The 19,316-nt window shown below is 45.3% G+C and overlaps 1 protein-coding gene across 1 annotated transcript in view; it reads right to left on the bottom strand.

Moving 5' to 3' along the window:
• LOC138514162 (arylsulfatase A-like) overlaps positions 1–19,316 on the bottom strand; it is a 204,220-nt gene that overhangs the window by 86,906 nt on the left and 97,998 nt on the right. Inside the window, exon 7 of the mRNA XM_069629469.1 lies at positions 12,368–12,470. Coding sequence (XP_069485570.1) covers positions 12,368–12,470 — 103 coding nt within the window. The remainder of the gene's footprint in view (positions 1–12,367; positions 12,471–19,316) is intronic.

The following is a 19,316-nucleotide window of genomic DNA, read 5'->3' as shown; positions in this document are numbered from 1 at the left end:
TGGAAAGTATAATGGTCACACCCGACATGGAAGAACGTGAAATCTCAAGTTCTCCCTGGATTATGCAAGTAATTACGAGACTGGGAGGAGCCACATTTCAATGATCCAAAGGGGGCGTCGGAGTAATATGTAATGTTGTAGGTGGTGCTGGTATTCTTAGAGAGACTTTGGCACATTCCTTTATAATGCTCAAACACGTACTGGGAAGCAATCCACAATTTCAAGCAAGTAGAGGACACTTGTTTTGTGAATCAAATAGCATGATCAATAATATCTGCATGTTTGTGATCATAATTGTGTGCCAAGTTTTCAACACACATGTTTCCACAGCACAGAGGCGTTGCTAGGGAGGGTTGGGGGGATGGGAGGGAGTTAGGGGGGCTTTAGCCCTGGGTCTTCTGGTTGTAGCCTCGGATAGAAGCTCCGGGGCTACAACTAAATGGCTAGCTAGCCTCCAGTCCCGACAGTCCCCACAGTAGTATAGCCCCAGACCTTATCCGGACCTAGCAACACCCCTGCCACAGCATGTACCTTTTCAAAGCGTTTATAACAAACCTTATAAAGCTTCTTGGGTTTAATCAGCCTATGTAATTTCTGGTTGTAGTTTCAAGTTAGGCTTCTATCAATATAGCCCAGTTACATCCTGATGGTCTGCCGGATTGCTCGGATGCTTAGCATTGCCAGGGTGCGTAAAACACTTGAGCTCAAAATTATGATTAAAAACCTATTGATATTAATGATTGCATTTTTCGACCATGACATTTTTGTCGAATTCCCTAAAGCTGGCTCCTCAAGAAGTCAAAATGTTTGCACTTTTGAAACAAGCTAAAATGGAGCTATTCAGCACTCTCGATTAACTTCACTCAAAGTCTACTTTACATTTACTGGCAGTCCCACACCAAGAGGACAGCATGTGTCCTCTAGAACACCAACTACATAACATTACATTTTAGGATTTCCAATGAGGCAGCTTCTGGCAGGATGGTTAATCCTGCTAGCTCCAAAGAAAGGAAGGGGAAAGGGTCTGCCGCCAAGTGCTGGGCAGTTCAGAAGGATCGCTACAAATAAAATTGGTGTAGGACGAGCACAGGATTTTGAGGATTTGTAGAAAAGGAACTGGTCCAAACAGAGAAGAAAACGGTCCAAGCTTTGGGGTATATAGTCAGGTTTATATTAGGGTTTCAGGAGAGACACGGCCGTTCCGAATGCGACCAAAGAGAACTACACTCAAATTTGCTCAGCGAAGGCAGCAACAATTACCGTACACTGTAGACCACGTTCAAAGCAGGAACAACCGACTGAATTGGACACAGCCTAGCGGTTAATGCGGTGAAAACCAACTAATCACATTTAGTGATAAAGAGAGGCAAAAAGTAGGAATATAAAGATCTAATTCACGAATCATTCGAGACCACGAGCGCGAAAACTGACACACTGCAACACGATCCCGAGTGGAATAATCGTCCGGGAATGCATGCCTGCTAAGCCTGCAACAGGAGTTCCTTACCGGACAGTTGTGTGAATACGAAACCCGGGGAATTAAACTTCACACATTACAAAGAAATTGAAGTACCTGACGCATAGGCCATTATGCGTTTTAATACACGTGCAAGTCAATCACGTGTCACCAACAAGAAGTATCCTGTAAAAGGTTCTAAGGAAGCACACAAACGAGACTTATCCATGGGTGTGATTTGGTCCTTGGATCCAGAAACACGAACGGGTGTAGACAAGATAAGAATGAAAATAGAGAGGGTCTACATGTTTATACTTGTTTGTAGATACGCCGCTCACTTCCAGTACTAACCTCACCTCCTGTCTATCTAGTTAGAAATAGACAACATATAGAGGTAGACTTGTCAGTTGGATACAACATTTGTTAGTCCGACACAAATGCTTGTGTTTTACATGTTTATTACCGTGTTGTTTTAGTAATTATGTGTATATTGATTAAAATATGTATTTATTCACCGTACCCTGTATCTCTGTCCAAATAATGTAAGACAGTCCTCTATACTCTGCTTTTGTGGACACCCGCGACCTTAGTGTGTGAAAGATGGGTAGTTGTATAGTGGAACTCGTTTTATTTCCATATTTATTTGTCCTCATCCACACAACCCCCATAAAAAAGAGGACCACCCTTCTCTTTTGTAGAATATCTATCCCACTTATATTAGAGACTACAGCATGCTGAGCTACTGGCTCAGTCTCAGACCACCGAATACCAGAGAAGGTAATCCTACATGGTCTGGAGAAATGAGGGACATAAACAATGTTAGACCCAATCGTGCAAACCTGCACTGATGGCTGGAAGCAAAGGTATTTTTGTTCTGGTGAAATCTGTCAGTTGGGAGTTGCCTTCTATCTTTATTAAAATAATAATGGACAGTCTGCGCAATCCTTGGCAGCCAAGAATGGGCTTCATTCCTTAAGGACAGTCTAGTGATTTGATATGGTAGGCACAGAAGAAAGTCTTGTCCAAGCTTGTGCGTCTGAGGTGAAGAGGAAACACTTGTCGAAGTGCTCCTCAGGGTAGCCTTTGGGGTTCTTGAAACAGATGTTTGTAGCACACTGCATTAAATTTCACATCACGGGCTGAAGGCATACAGGGTTGGAGGCCCTACTCATGTTTAAGGGGCCACCCAGAGATGGAGCAGGCTCAATTCTAGGGGTTGCAGTAGGGATGGGGCAAGTGTTGGAATAGAAGTAGCAGCTTTGGATGCCAGGAAAGGGCTAGTTCTACTATTTTGATAACAAAAAAAAGAACAATTTCAGACAAAGAACACGTCTCTTTTTTTTTCTTTCCTCAGAGTGTCACAGGAAAACACCTCCTGTAGCACGCATCCCTGCTCTTCGAGAAAACCTCGAAAACATGCACATATACAATTTTATTTCTAAATAGCTAAAACATGTTCAAATAGACAATAAAAGCATACATGACATGGGTGCCAGACTAAAACATAACAGGTACCAAAATACAATACAGTGCATACATATAGTGCAATTCCGACAGTTAAAGTGTATCTCATAAAACATCACCTAAAGAAGCATTCAATACAATGAAAACATAGTCTTGTTTTGGAACTTGTTAATAACGTTTCTTGGGTCCTATGAATGCTTATACATTCCATTTGTATCACATGTAGCCCCACAGCATACGTCTTACACCTTTCAATCCCTTATGATGATTGTGGAGACTTTCTTCAGGGGCTGGGGAACTTTGTCATGGTGCAGGTACCAAGGAACACAATGGATGAGGTTTAGGGGACTGAACTGTTCTATGTAATTAGTTATGTAGTTCTTTACACCTCTTGATAGTCATCAGTTGAATGGGTATTAGGAAACACTACTCATAAAGTGGTTGAAAGTAGGACTGTTTTCGTAGCATTATTAGATTTAGTGCTCTCTGACATTTAGAGAATAGTTTGTCCCTGGCTTTGCCAAATCTGCCAGGTGTGCTCAATGTGATGAATTGCCTTCTGGCATGGGTGTGAAAACCCAGGCATTTTTGATACTTATTAAATAATAACATGAACATTATGCAGGTAATTCCATCCCTGAAAGGGAAATCTGCTAATTAGATTCCCCCTTCATAAGCTCCATGCCAAAAGGATAGTGTGTACTGGTGCCTTGCTGCATCCTGTTTCACAGCACCTGCTCTACCAGTGGCACAGAACAGGTTCAGAAGTCACAGGTGTCCTCTTTACAGCTGCAGTGACAACAAAGTCTTTGCAGCTGCCTTTAAAATATGCACTTCTGTTCCAAAAACTACTAATAAAACTGTAAATGTAAGTCATACCTGAGTTAGGGTATGGTGTGCAGCATCTCCCAGAGTTATCCCAGCCACATTAAAATGATATCGCACGTTTCGGTCCCGTGGACCCAGTTTAGCTGTGGAAGGGTTATGTGTATTCCCCCAGACAGGCTGGACCCTGCCCTACTGGAAGGTAACCTGGTGGGGTGCCTCTCTTGGTTCCTCTAAGGGCAGTAACACCCTTCTCCCTGGGACAGCCACTCATCAGGACACTGGCCTGGTAGCAGAAACCAAGAGGCACACCCATTCACAGAAAGCCAGGCCAGTGTTGCATTTCTAAAGGCCTTTGGTCCCATTGGGAAGGGAGAGGGTTGAGTGAGGATTTCAAGAGAGGGATGTGCACAGTTTTGGGTTGGTTCTGTTATTTTGGTTCTCTTTGCCTCTCTTTCTCCTTCCTGTCCCCTCCAATTCCTCTGGAGCAAAGCACTTGGGTGTTACATCATAAGGGCAAAGTCCACACATTTCAAGAGCACCGATTGGACCCATAAAGCAGGCTAGCTTTAGTCCATTCACCTGGGATTTTTTGCCGATAAAAGAAGGGGTCTCCCTCCACTTTTTTGAATCATCATGCACTCATTTTGTACCATCCTGAAGATTTCATTGGACCCTTCTGAGATAACAGTTCTTTCTAAAGCCCTCCAGTTGTGGGGTGATGGCAGAGGCTCCAAAGGCAGAAGCAAGATCTGTCCCCCAACCACCCCCAGGGGCCACTGGGTTTGAACACTGCTGCTGGACCAAAGGCCTGCCTCTCTGCCAGCCACCCTGTGCCTAGAACCTCACCATGCTGCAGGTCCCAGGAAGGTGTGTCCAAGCCATGCCAGTGTTTGGGAGCCTGAAGAACAGATTGGCATTGGCCCTGAAGACCCTGGAGTGGGACTTAAAGCACCTGGAAGCCAAAACAGCCAAGATCCCTGTTGTCAATGGCGACACACTCCAAACCGTGATTCAAGTGCACCTGCTGAGAATTCAGCAGGACCCGTTGATGCTGTCCTTTGGAATCCATTGTTTTCCGAACTGCTGTCCGACAGTGTTCACTACTGCACCACGCAAGCAAAAGTGTGTCGTTGCCCTGGATCAAACTAAAAAGTACTGATGCCTTGCCTTGCCTTACTTGAGTCGCCGTCCGAAACGCCAGTTCACCGTTCCTGTGAGTCAATCAACTGGACCCTGATGTTCCCCGGACTGCGACTTGCGAGCCTTTCCATCAAACCGACTCACCTGCACATTGTGGTTCCAGCTGGATCGCCGTCAATCCTTGACTGCAACGGTCACAAACAAACCGCAACGCTGAACGAAGCAGTAGAACTGAAGCCACGTAGTCTTTCAGCTTTAGAACTCAGTTTTCACACCCCCCTGAAGAAGTTCCTAAAACTAATCCTAAGGACTACAGGAACGAAACATGTAGGGTTACTGCAGATACTAACATCAAGTACCTGAATAAGGATTAAAACCCGCCAAGTTGTATTTTAAGTATATTGTAACCAAAGCACCAAGTTTTGAGATATTCAAAAAGGATAGGTCTCATTTGATGTATTATGTGTGGATTTGTGTTTACTAAAACAAGTCAAAAGTTGCCTTTTCTTGAAGTTTCTACACAAACATTGTAAATAGGTACCTGTAAACTTAGAATTCTTATGTATCTGAAAGTTGGATGCAGTTTCAGTATTTATTTTGCACTTTATTAGCAATTTTGGTGACTAGCACACAGCACTTTATTTGACAGCACTGGTCACTTTGTTCGTTTTTTACAGACTAAATTTTATGTATATGCTTTTTAACTTTATATGCTTTATATTAAAATAGTTTTTAACAGATTTAGCAATGAAGTCAGGTTGTATCTTCCATGAACTTCTATGCGTTACTGTTCTGAATCATGTTCTAGTGTGACAACTCTTGATCAGCCAGATAACTGAGTATCCAAACCTCCATTAGGTACGGGAGCCTCTATGGTCTATTGATTTCTAATAAGATATGTCAGGTTTGCTCCCTGATTACCTCCAGTATACCTGATTTCCCTTCAAGTGTGTCTAGAACAAAACCTGGTAACCACCTGATGCGCACAGCTCGAGTAGATGCTCCCCTTCCATTTAACCCTGCCCTGAGGCAAGCTTGCCACTGGAACATTGCGACTGCTGCATCTGGGACTCGAGCCAACACCACGTCGATGTCGAGAAGCCTGGTTTGACGCTGTGGAACCCCCAAGGCATTTGCAGAAGTATTGCTGACTGATATCTGCCCCCTGGCCCATCTTTGTGGACCTAGAAACTGACAAGGTCATTTGTATCCCTTTTTTCAACTTGAAGAAATATCCTTTTGAACATTGTGATCTTTTGAATGCCTTTCTCCCCTTGTGTCATCACCCAGATTGCTGCATCTATTCAATCTGTGCATAGTCTGTGTTTCTTCTACAGGTGTGAGTTTTTACAGTGTGTCTAAATAAAGTATATAGTTGTATAGAACATTGATTGGACATTCCTTTACTTTGGACTGTTAAAATAAGCTGATTGGGTTGCTACTGAACCTCATTCACAGCCCTCTTAAGAGTATAGCCTTCCATTGACCCATGTTACAACAAAAGGTAAAGGAGGTATATCTCTTAACTGTACCGTTTTATGTTTATTACTGTGTTGGCTCTTGGCTTGTAAACATGTGAGGCTGTGTAGATATTTTAGCCTCTACTCATCATTGTACTCCTGCAGGGCAGAAGTCAATTTGTAACATTGGTGGGCAGCGGTTGGGATTTGGAACAGACTGTGCCTACAGCCTAGTCAGCCAAAATAAGAGTGTACATTTAACATTAGTTTCACTGTCAAGGCATATTTTTTAAGTACACAATGGAATTTGATATTAGTAATGCAGCCACCTTGTCAGTAGGTTAACTGCGAGAGTTTATCAAGCTAGGGACCACCCATACGGCATAAAGGTAAAGAAAACAACTGTTGAAGTGTCTAAGAGTCTCCATGCTTTTGAGGAAGCTATTAGGCTGGACATTTCCTCGGAGACCAGCAGCAGGGCTGAGCCTCCAGTTCAAGATCCCACTTCTCTTGAGGGCGAAGAAGTGTATGTGGAGGGCAACAGTGATAGTGCTTCACACCATTCCCCCTGGGAGAAGGTAGCATAGTCTCCCAGAAGTTCCAGAGATCCCACAGGTCCCAGGCCTCAGCCAGGTCCCAAACATCTGTAAGGATAAGGATTTCTGTGAAATCCAGGTTTAGCCAACCTAGAGGGTATTTAACTGATAGGGAACTCTTCATTGAGAAAAGGAAGTGGGCCGTAGAGGAAGGGAAGCAGAGGGACACTGCTGCTCCGGAGAGACAGAAACAAAGGGCTGCTGTGGTGCCAGAAACGCAGAACCAGCAGGACGTTGTGCTCCAGCGCAAGATGGATATAGAGCAGCAAAGGGAAGAAAGGAGGTCTTCCAATGAGGAAGGGAATGCCTCCAGTGGAAGCCTAGACGCCACATCCTCAAGGATTTAATCCCCCCTTATGAGGTGGGGAATGACATAATTAATTGGTTCGAGGGACTGGAGAATGCTATCAGCTTGCTGGATGTGAAAGAAGACTTGTGAGGTGCAGCCCCTATAAGCTGTCTAGCGACGACAATGTTATTATTCATTTGGCACCTGAAAAGAGGCACATTCATAAAAAATTAAGGCCGCCATTCTCAGGACGTTCTACAAGACACCCGAGCAGTACATCAGGAGCTTTAGAGAGCTCACCGAGAAAAGAGGACAAACATTTGAGGCATTTGGGCATCAATCCTTGAAGTATCCGAATGGATGGGTTACAGGAAAACAAAGTTGCCCCATTTGAGAGCATGTGAGAATATCCTTAAGAACTGTGAAATGGAGTTACACTAGCATCTAGTGGACAGCAGTATCACAGACCCCAGGGGATCTTGCCAGTCAAAAGAAGGCTTAGGCAACTACATTTATACCAAATGACAAGGCAGTTGATAAAAGTAAATACAAGGAGGACAAGAGCACAGGCTCCTGCCCCCCTAGCACTGGGGCACCCACATCCACAGCCCCAAGAGGCTGATTTCTATGTGGGGACATGACATACAGGAGAGAAGATCCTGCTTGCTAGGGTAGTTCCAAGCAAACTGTAGTTAGTGCTACCCTCATGGAGGAGGAGGCAATATAGTCAGTGTGGGCATCATAGATGATGAAATCCCACTAAGCCAGGGGTTGGTCAAATGCACCCTAATATAGCTATGCAGGGAAGGTACTTGGTCTCGGACTGAGGTCATGGTTCCTACTAACACAGCAATATTTTGGGACCATGTCTTCATAAATGGGAGCAAAGCCCCAGCACTCTGTGATACTGCTGCGAGTATCACTGCTATCCGACGGTGATAGTGGGTGCGGGAGAACCAATTTCTTCCAGGATAGTCAGCAGATTCAATGGCCTCACTAGATGCCAACTGACAATTAAAGAGTTTAGCTGGACAGGTAGAACCTCTCAGCTGTGCGTCTCTGTCATGGATGCAATTCCAGTGGACTGTCTGTTAGGGAATGACAAGCCTGATGTCGAAGTCATTGCCATAGTCACAAGATCTAGGGCCAGAGTAGCAGCTTGGTTAGCAACCGCTGTAGGCATGGGTCCAGAGGCGCTATCAACTGAAGACGGTGAAAGACCGATGCTGCCAGTACTGCCTAGTCATGATCCAGAGTCGACAGAGGGATCTGCTCCTATTGAGAGGACCTAGTGGCCACTAAAGTATCTACTGCTGTGGCTCAAGATTCAGTGACCACAAGATTGCCTACAGGCATAGAAACACAACCTTGGGTGGAGGACAAGGTAGTCTCAGACCTCAAGGGTCTGCCAGAGCTAAGTGACTTGTTTTTAGCTGGACGCCTCAGCCAAGCCGACTTTTGCCAGGTGCAGCACATCTGTCCAACTCTGGTAGATCTGTAATTGTAGGCAGAGAAAAAGGCTCAGGGGGAAGCCCCTGCGTCATTTAAGGTGTACTGCAAGAGTGGTTTCCTGTACTCTGAGCTCAGGAATCCCGTGGCAGGGGCCAACTGGAGGTTGGCCTCAATGTCACAGGATGTTCCTACTGTACTTGCCTGATGATGTTTCTTTGGCAGGTCACTTAAACTGTTGCCTGTCTTGGCCACTCCTGTCTGCCCATTTTCACTGGACCCAGATGAGTGTAAACATATAGGATTTTGTCATGTCCTGTCAGACTTGCTAAGCATCAGTGGTTGATCGGCCTTTCGAGAGAATTGCCATGGACATTTTGGATCCTTTGATCCTCAGACCTCCTGAGGAGACTGATACTTTTTGTTTGTGGTGTATATAAGGAACTCATGATGGCAACAGTAAAGACAGACACAAGTGATCACAGTTCAAGGGTGTTTATCAAACTATATAAATGGGTGGGAAAAAAAGCCTAATCTAAACCTAAATCTAAGATGGGAGCAAGCAACGACCATCAAATGATAATAAGGCAGTGCTAGTGGCGTCTTGTCAAATAAAAATGGCATATACCAAAATAAACGATTGCCAATCCTTACTTCTGAGCACCATACACAACTGGGCTTCTCTAGCACAAGCTTACAGTTCTTTTCAGCGATATCAGGACCTTCGGTGCCAAGTCTCTTTCATACAAAGTCTCTTGCCTCTGAGGGCCTGATGTGTCAACAATAACAAAAGTTCTTTTACATTGGGCGATGCCTCTTCACCCCAAGATCCCCTCAACCGGGCTCCGATCCGTCTTGAATGTTAACCTCACTCTGTCAGGTTCACTACGGCCTTTCACTCACAATATTTTCACCTGTAGTTTCCACAAGTCTCAATGTCTCTTTGAGCAATCTTTCACTGTGGACATCCCTCAGCCGGGTTCACTCTTGTCAACACAATGTTCACAGGGTTATTATGCTTCACCCGGCTTTGCAGCCATCCATCAGCCAGGTTCACATTTGCCTCACTCAACAGTTCACCTTGGTTTCAATACAATGTGGGATTTACTTCCCTTAGCTTTCTCCTGGCATCCCTTTGTCAGGTTCACATAGCCATTCTAGCTCCATGACATCCCTCCGTCGGGTTCACATAGCCATTTTAGCACAGTCATGATTCTATCACCTCATCAGAAAAGCGGGGTTCTCTTCCCCTTTCTCTCAGCATCCCTCGTTCGGGTTCACACTTGCCTTAGTTTGCAGCTTTCCTCTTGGCTACGGGTCAAAGGCTTGTCTTTCGAGTGAGCGCCCACGTGGTGCCCGACCACTCTGCAGCTGGTCTTTCCTTATGCTACTAAAAGTTCAGTAACACACCAGTTCTTTGTTCACAGGTTCTTTCATATCATGTTTCCGTTTGCAGCCTTCGCTCAACACAGTTCGGTTTACTATCGGCTCTCCCTCCGACTCACCGGCTGTGATGAACCCATTGGCATTTCTTGTCTCTGGAGTCAAGGACGGTACCGCAGTAGCAAGCGTCTCTCCCGCCTTGGTTATCAATGTGGGAGGGCCCTGTGCACCGTTGACATCTGTTACACCACACACTAGCTGTAGTTCCCAGACTTATGATTCCTTTCACTGAAGCTTTGCAGGTCTGGCTCCAAAAGGGAAAGGGCACTTCCCTCCTTGTCGTCCTTTCAGCTCTCACCGTCTTTCTCCTCCTTTTGAACTGCCGTCCTGGAATAGCTGCATCCTTGTGTGGTTTGCCTTGCTCAATGTGTGCTCTTGTGCCTTTTATCCCAGTAGGGAAGGGAAAGGGCCGTCAGGTGTATGTAATTATTGTCAATTACCTTACTCTGCCTGACCCTTGTGTTGGGACATGTCAGGTAAATGGCTCTGGTGTTAGTCCGTTGTCTTTCACTGTGCAATAAAGTTGTAAGGGGTCGGGGTAGAGCTTCTAAATATCCTACGGGGTAGGATGGGAAAAAGAGCGTTATACAGCCGAAGCTGGTGTTCCCCGAACCACAACCTCCGAGCCTTCATCGTGGTACCAGTTCAACCAAAATCGATACTCGACCGCCGAAGCAGCCCTGTTAACCACAGGATCTGCTTAGCTTGAGTAGATGCTTCGAGACTGCAGCTCCCTTTCCATTCAACCTCACCTCGATGCCAACTTGCAGAGTTGCATCTACAACCCGAGCCATCACCGAGGTCGATGCAGAGAAGCCTGGTTCGACGCTGTTGGTTTGCAGTAGGTATTATGGATTGATAACAGCCCCCTGCCCACCTTTGGACCCACCCTAGAGAATAGCTAGCTCATTTGTATCCCTTTTTTACAACTTGAAGAAATATCCTTTTGAACATTGTGTTCTTTTGAATGCCTTTCTCTACTTGTCTGCATCTATTCAACCTGTGCATATTCTGTGTTTCTTCTACAGCAGTGGGTTTTTACAGTGTTTTCTAGTTAGTTAGTATTGAACATGATGTGTCTAATTAAAGTGTATATTTTTATAGAACCTGGTTTGGACATTCCTTTATTTTGGACTCTTACACTTCACTGTTTGGGTTGCTACTGAAACACATTCACACCCCTCTTAAGAGTAAAGCCTTCCTGCGGCCCACGTTACCACAAAAGTCAAAGGAGTTATATCTCTTGACTGTGCCTGTTTTACCTTTACGATTGTGTTGGCTCCTGGTTTGTAGAAGTGTGAGGGTTGAGTAGGCATTTTAGCCTCTATTTTTGGACCACTAATTCTGATAGGAATAATCCCTTACGTTTTTAGTACTTTGCTGCTATAAGGCTGACCTCATTGGTCAGGGGACTCTCATAAACCATGGTCAAAATAATAAGCATTAATTTTTCCTCAAGCACCTTTTCACAGCCCAGCTCAGTCACCAACACCGTAGACTGCTGGCCTATCATCCGTAGCCAATGAGCATACTGCTCCAAGTGGCATATTTGCCAACCTAACACATTTGCTTTGGGGGAATCTAACTTTTTGCTGCAGGTAATACAAGAGCTGCTCCACTAATACCATTCAGGACCAGAGAATCTGCTTTGAAAAAGTGAGATGGAAAGCAATTGGGGTAGTCACATAAATGTGGCAATGTGCTTTCTTTCTCTAGGGTATGCGCTACCATTTTGTGTTCATTGTAGGAGATTTAAAGTAAATTGACATTGTTCCTCAAAACAACCGTGTCCCCCAATATGGGGGCTTTGAATAACTAGCAGTTCTTGTCTCACTCACCACAGGTTCATTCCCAAGTAAGTCACTACACTGCCTGTGCCAGTCATGCATTGTAGTGCCCTACTTCTCTTCACACTCATTTCCAGTCAGTCACTGAACTTTCGCCAACTTCGTTGCTACACTAAACACGGTTTGCACTCTTGTTGCTGTTTTGGGAGTCTGCCTCCGTTCTGATGCACATGCCCACAGGGGCTCATTTTATTAGACTGGCCCATGGCAAAAGTCATGGCCCATTTTAAAAGGGCAATACACGTGGGAGGGACACACATTCTTAAAGGGCGATACATATGGTAGGGTCACACATAACAGTCACCTCAGTCACCATACGCTCCTCCCTACAGTCTCATCATCACGACTATAGTGTTCTCATTCCAGTGACCAAGAGGTCACCCCATACCACATACCTTGCGTGAAGTAGTGAGCCTTGTACTTGCCATGCCGTACAGCAAATACCCCTTGCGTCTCATTTGGGGAGGACGGATAGTAGAACATGGTCTTCCTCGGACTCTGTGGAAACCAAAGTAGGCACAGCACAAAAATCAGGAAGGGTGACTCGGAACAGCAGCATCTCATATCAGTGACACTAACATTCATAGCACAAGAATCAAGACAGAGTGCTGAAAACAACAGGAGTGTGCTGAAAATACTGGGAAGGAACACAACTAAAATGGGGGTGTTTAATCAACCCTGCCTTTAAAATAATAAATTTTGTCAAACTGGGATTATTACATTCATTACATAATCCTGCAGCGGAGCACCAAAATGGTCCCGATATGAGAACAGGCAGTGGCTACATGGTGTGTATGCGTGCGAAGGCAGACCCAAAATCAAAAAGTCAGGCAATGTTTCAGCATGTGGAGTGAACTGAGCTGAAGACAGTGAAGTGAAAGGCAAAACAGATTAACAAAGGCAAAGCCTGAGGGGCAGGGATAGAAGGAAGCCACAGGGGTGGTTCTCCCACCGAAACAGCACAGAAACAAGGGAGAAGGAGATTGAAGGTGGTAAAAGGGTGGTGTCTCTGTCCTTGCCAAAAGAGTCTAAAAAGAAGGTAGAAAGAGAAGGAAGAACAGGCAAGTCTGGGATGGTGAAGGTAGAAGGTGCAAGGTGGGGATTCCTAGAAAGAAACAGAACAGATGCCATAATGCCACACCTTAATGCAGCAAAGTACCAGCAAAAGCAGGAGAACAGACACCAGTTAACACACAATGCCAACGGTTGCGGCCATAGTGGTTTTCAATGACCATCAATGTTAGCAGCTGCAAAATGGTGCAAGTACCTGAGCACATAATAGCAGTGCCTGGCAAATGCCACATACCAGTTTTGGCTTCTGTATAACAGGACTTCAGTGAAGGACACGCATAGAGTGGCTAAAGCGAAACCTAGTTAAGACATTTGTATTACTCCACTAGCACATTTATAGTTCCAATTAAGTCATTAACTCTTAATAGACAGCTTTGAAAAACACTGGCAAGCACTTTTAGCACAATGTTTGATGGTAAGGCTTGAAAAAGTTATCTCAAAGACTTACCATGAGGGTGTATTTTGGGCAAAGAGGGGCAGGAAGTGGGTGGGAAGGGCCATAGGGATTAGCATGGATGTGGGTAGCCAACGTGTAGGTATATAACTAAAGAATACCTCCAAGCTTTATGTCCCTCCTCATTTGCCATTTCTTCCTAGCTGTACTTCAGTGCAATAATTTCAGCTTTTAGGAGGTGCTATAGCACTACCTAATAGCTAAAACAAAAAAAATTGTGATTTGAAGAACAAAACCCTGATTTGAAACAGGTCAAGTTGAAATAAAAGAAGAGACTTTGAAGAAACAGAACCAAGAACATCGACTGAAGGGAGAGAACTGTACACCAAAGAATCAGGAAGTGAGATCATACAGCTGCACTTACTACAGGGATAGTAATAGCATAGGAGAGGGAGCACAATCCAGAACTGGCAGCTGAAACTGCAAAGAGAGTACAAACAGTACTGGACGGAGGGAGGATAATAACTCACAGAAACAGGGAGCAGAGGAGCAGACCCACCTCCGCAACGTTTCGACGCCCGACACCAGATGCCCCATTGCATCCTTTCCATCCCTGTGACAAACTGCTCAGAACTGGTGCAGTTTTCCCCCTTCTTGTAGCCCATTGTGCCCGCAATAGTCTAATTTGCACCCAGCTGCAGCCCGGGCCCGCGCGCCAGCATCAGCGCCGACATCAATATACAAACAAAATGTCGGGCGTGATGCGGCGCCACAACGAGGCTAGGCGTCCTCTTGGTTGCTGATCAACCATCCGCGGGAAATACTCCCCCATCCACCGGCAGGCGGAAGAGCCAGCCCACCGAAGGCCATCTAAGGCCCTGTTTGCTTGTGGGCTCGGTGTGGCAGTGAGGTTACCTAGATCTTGCCACTACATACTACTGTAAGGCGTCTTCAGTGCAAAGTAACTGTAAGTACTGTTATCACCCCGTTACCGCTAAACTCTGTGCCCAGGTCCTATAAGTGCAGAACTGTAAACTCGCCCATACACGCTGTACTATTTAAGCCCGCAAGACCGGAATCAGCCCATCCCTCTTTCACACTGATCCCTGAGACAAGGGAATCTGCATATTTTACTATTCTGTGTGTCTTATTCATGTGCGTGTACTAATGAAATTGACCCACTGCACAGAGCTACCTGATCTCGTGCCAAATACACCAGACCAACTAAGTTATAGTTTTGCGTGCCAAACATGTTATTTGCATTAGCCCTGTGCCATTCTGAACTAGTCCTTACGCTATCCAAACTAGACTAGTGTTATTTGAGCCAGCTACTGTGTGATTTAAACTAGCCACATGCAGTTTGAAATAATATGCATTCGTTGCCATGAAAACCTGATTCAGTCTACTCTGCGTAAATGTGATTTAGCATATACTGTGCCATTTTGATTTGGCCTATTCTGTTTCATTTAAATCAGCCCATTTTGTGTAGATCTGATCTACACTACTCTGTGTTAATTTGATCTAGCCCTCTTGGTCAACCGCCTCCCTTGGACTACAAACTACGATACAGTATCTCTAACTTGACGTGTCCTGGATTACAACTTCATAGTTCCCATACTTAAAATGCACAGATTAAGGAGCCTTTTGCATTTTCTCACTATATTAATAGCCACAGTTGGTATAGATGAAACTCCTCCAGTTCCCTACTACCATATCATTCCTAACTGCATAACGACCCAGTCCACTACCCATACTAATAGACTAACTTGTACTCAACAGTCAATTAAACCTACCATGGTCCTTCAACAGCTGCCTATGTATGACTCCCAACCTTGTAACACCATTGCTAAAAACAAAAGACTGCGTTCGAGACTAGCCAAATTATTTGAACCTCGAGCAAGAACTCTCTCCATCCCGAATAGGAGAACTAATTTACAGTCTGAAATATCCAACATTAAAAGAAAATGCCACTTCAGCACTCGGCCAGTATATGCATCATTCAATCACACCATTTCTAAGACCCAAAGCACAAAAGTCTCACCCTCATTAGCATCCGCCAACCCTATCCTCAAGGGCGCTCTAATAAACGCGAGATCTCTGGTCGCACATGCAACTGAGATATCTGACATAATCCAATCAGAACACCTCGACTTCCTAGCGATCACCGAATCATGGCTACATGTCGCTGCAGGCCCAGCCCTCTCACTGGCTATCCCTAATAGATACACTATTTTAAGATCTGACAGAAATGAATCACAAGGAGGAGGTATTGCCCTTATTGCTAAAGCGAATCTACCAATTAGACTAGCGCCACCCCTCAACACTAAATCATGTGAGAATCTCACAGCTAAGCTCACTATTAACAACTCCCAGACTCTTACAATCCATCTGATATACAGACCTCCAGGAGGCCATATCAGCACCTTTGAGGAAGATATCTCCAACATCCTGTCTAACAACCTAAAAAACTCCTCTCAAGTCCTAATATTAGGCAACATGAACTTAGGTTTCAACAACCCTAAAGACTCACCTGCAGATACCGTGGCTAACACCTTAATCGAACTAGGCTTTACCCAGAGAGTGCTTCACCCTACTCATTACAAAGAAGAAAACTCGACTGGGTGGCAAACTGCAACGCCTTAATCTCATCCATATCCCCCCAGATCTGGACGGCCCACCACCTTGTAACCTTTTCCTTAGCAACTGAAAAACCCATCCCACTGCCTATTTCGTTAGCTCCACCTATTCCTAAAAGGAATAAAAAGAACATTACCCATGACAAGTTACTTCCTCTCATTCTCCCTATACTCAATGCGCTTTCTGAAAATCTGGGGCCTGACGCATTGGTTAAGGAATATAATCAAGTTATGTCCACTTCTCTAGACTCAATAGCGCCACTTAAAATGAGACAAAATAAACCTAAAGCCCACCTTAATTCATGGTACACACCACACCTGAAAACCTTACGATGAAAAAAAAGACAATGTGAGGCATCCTGGAGATCACTACCATCTGAGGAAAACAAGACTAACCTCAGCTCCATAACTGCTCTCTATAAAAGTGAAATACTTATAGCGAAACGCGAAACTTATAACTCTAGAATATCACAGGCCAAATGAAGCACAAAGGAACTCTTTGTTATCCTGAAAGAGCTAGAAGCCCCCATCCCAGTGCCGAACAATTGCATAAAAGATCAACCGTGGTGCTCTAACATACAGCTAGCACTAGCCAATAAAGTTACGACTTTACAAACAAAAATTGCCAAGAAAAAAGATTCACTAACTAGTACCTCTCCCCCATAATTGCCCCTGTACCATCTAATAACACTGATGATCCCCTCCGCTTTAAGTTCTCCAAAGTCACCATTATTGAAACTGAAAAAATCATATTATCACTTAAACCCTCTAACCTCTAAGGGTGATCAATGCCCTACACAACTCATAAAGGATGCAGCCAGAGACCTGGACCCTTTCCTCACGAAACTCATTAATGCCTCATTCTAATCAGGCATTATCCCATCTAACCTCAAGGAATCGTGGGTGCTCCCATTACTGAAAAAACAGACCTTAGACCCATCGTTACCAATCAATTACCGACCGATTACTACAGTGCCATTTCTTCTGAAAATCATAGACAAAATGGCCTATTCCCAAATACAAAACATCTGCAATCCAACCTTTTACTAGGATCACAACAGTCTGGGTTTCGGCCTCACTATGGGACTGAAACAGCTCTGATAGATATCAAGACCCAGATTGACGAACTTAGGGACAAAGGGAACTCAGCCCTTCTTCTCCTGGACTTATCGGACGCATTCGACCTGGTCGACCGCGGGGTTTTATGCAGCCATCTGGACTCTGCCTCTCACTTCTCAGCAGAGGCCATAGCCTGGATACAATCTTTCTAAGTAACCGGACTATGAGAGTCTTTTCTCCCATTGCAGCTGCAGACCCAATCCCCATCACTTGCGGAGTGCCTCAGGGATCCTGTGAATCACCTACCCTATAAAATATCTTCACAAAGCCCCTTTTCGATGACCTGGATCATCTTGGTATCACCTACACCAACTATGCAGATGATTCTCAGATCTTCCTACCACTTACTGGGGATTATGACAAGGAGTTGGCCTTGGTGAATCGGATATATCTCATCATCCGGTTATCAGGGTGCCTCCTCCATTTTGGCGGCTGTCTTTCCCGTCGTCGCCTTCATAACCTGGGCAGTTGTGCATTTGTTACGCCAATTTACATCACCTTTGCTCATTCTTTTTCCCCTTCTTTTCCCTTCCAGTAAGGTGCAGAATGAGACATGTTTTTTTTTGGCATAAAAAGGCTGCAGATTTATTTTCACACATAAAAAAACGCAGCAAACAATATTGAAAATAGCTTCGAAGGTGCGGCAACTGCTCTGTGTCCAAAACCTACTTCCCCATTTTTCCAGCAAAGTCCATAATAGGCACAACCCCCAACCCTTCGTGTCTAAGACCCGCCTGCTCCTGCAGGTGTTCCTTTGCTGAAAGAGCGCTGTTTGTTTGGGGGAAGCTGAGCCCTCATTGCTACCACCAGACACCCCCGCCGCTTAAGCTCCCAAGACTTGGTCCGAAAGAGCGAAGACCCTTCCGGCTTTCCAATGGCTCATTTGGAGTCTGTCTCTTGTCACTGGTTGCCAAAACACTGCCACGCCGAAGGTGGGTTACCGCCCACCGCAGCTCCCCCTTCCCTCCTTCACAGTTCCAAAAGCTTTGTGGCTACATTCCAGAAAAACAGTTCTATCCCCAATGCCGACAAATGCACTCCATCTTTCAAGTAGTATTCCGGGGATTTAAGGTTGATCAATCCATGCCTGATATGGGGAAAGCCTATGCACCCGCAGAATTTTGCCATTGCGCAATTCAATTTCCTTTGTGAATTTTCCACAGGTGAGTGACTCTCAGCCCCCCTCCATTCCTGCCTTGGAATGATTTCCGACCGCACAATGTCGGTCTCCCCCAGCTGTGCCGATAACTTCTGTAAGGAAAACATCATCTCCCTCATCAGGCTCCCTCTCCCCAAACTCGTTAAGTCGTTGCCCCCGAGATGTATGATCAAAACATCAGGTTTTTGCTGCTCAACCAGCAATTTGTGCATGTGCCCCTGCAGCTGTGCCCACCTCATGCCAGGCACCCTGTGCCACCATACCCAGTATTTGCAGGCTGTGAGCTCCTCCTGATCGGCCGTCCAGCTCTCCCCGGCCCTTGACACAAATGAATACCCCACCACCCAGACGGACCACCTCCTTCTTTGTGCTGCAGCTACTAGAGAGATGGGAGGGAACTGTTAGCACTATATTTTTTCGGGCCTGATGTACCTCCTGAAACATCCCGATTTCCATCCCCCTATTTGCTTGCTCGCCTCAACACTCAAGCACCATCCCTGCTGCTGAGGTGTCCGCCCCTATCCTAAATGAATGAGTTCCAAACACCCCATCTGTAACACCCCCATTTGTACCAGTGCCATGTCTATGACCCTCTTGAATTGAAAACGGCTGAAAGCCGACCCATCACTGTGTAAGAAAAAAGGAGACCCCTCGCCTGTCGGTACTCTCTGCTGGAGATACGCCACCACGCACCCTACCGGGCACACCGTACTGCCTTGTGTGCTGCCCAGTGTGATAATCCTACCTTTCCCCCTCTGATCTGTTTTGGATTTTCTAAGGAGGATGCTCAACCGTCCTCCATCTAAGTGCATGCCCCCCATCCTCAGGAACCTGCACCCCTGCCATCCTTAGTCTCCGGTACCAACTCGCCCACTCTGAACGGCCAAAAGAAGGCCAATGTGAAGGCTGCTGTAAACAAGACCTCCTCGTATTCATCCCAGCAAACTACTCCCAGGCATTCGATC

The sequence above is a fragment of the Ambystoma mexicanum genome, chromosome 12 (genome assembly GCF_040938575.1).
Source record: "Ambystoma mexicanum isolate Mex_15411 chromosome 12, UKY_AmexF1_1, whole genome shotgun sequence".
Lineage (NCBI taxonomy): Eukaryota > Metazoa > Chordata > Amphibia > Caudata > Ambystomatidae > Ambystoma > Ambystoma mexicanum.
Note: the sequence above shows the minus strand (reverse complement) of the source record. Positions and strands in the feature narration are given on the sequence as shown.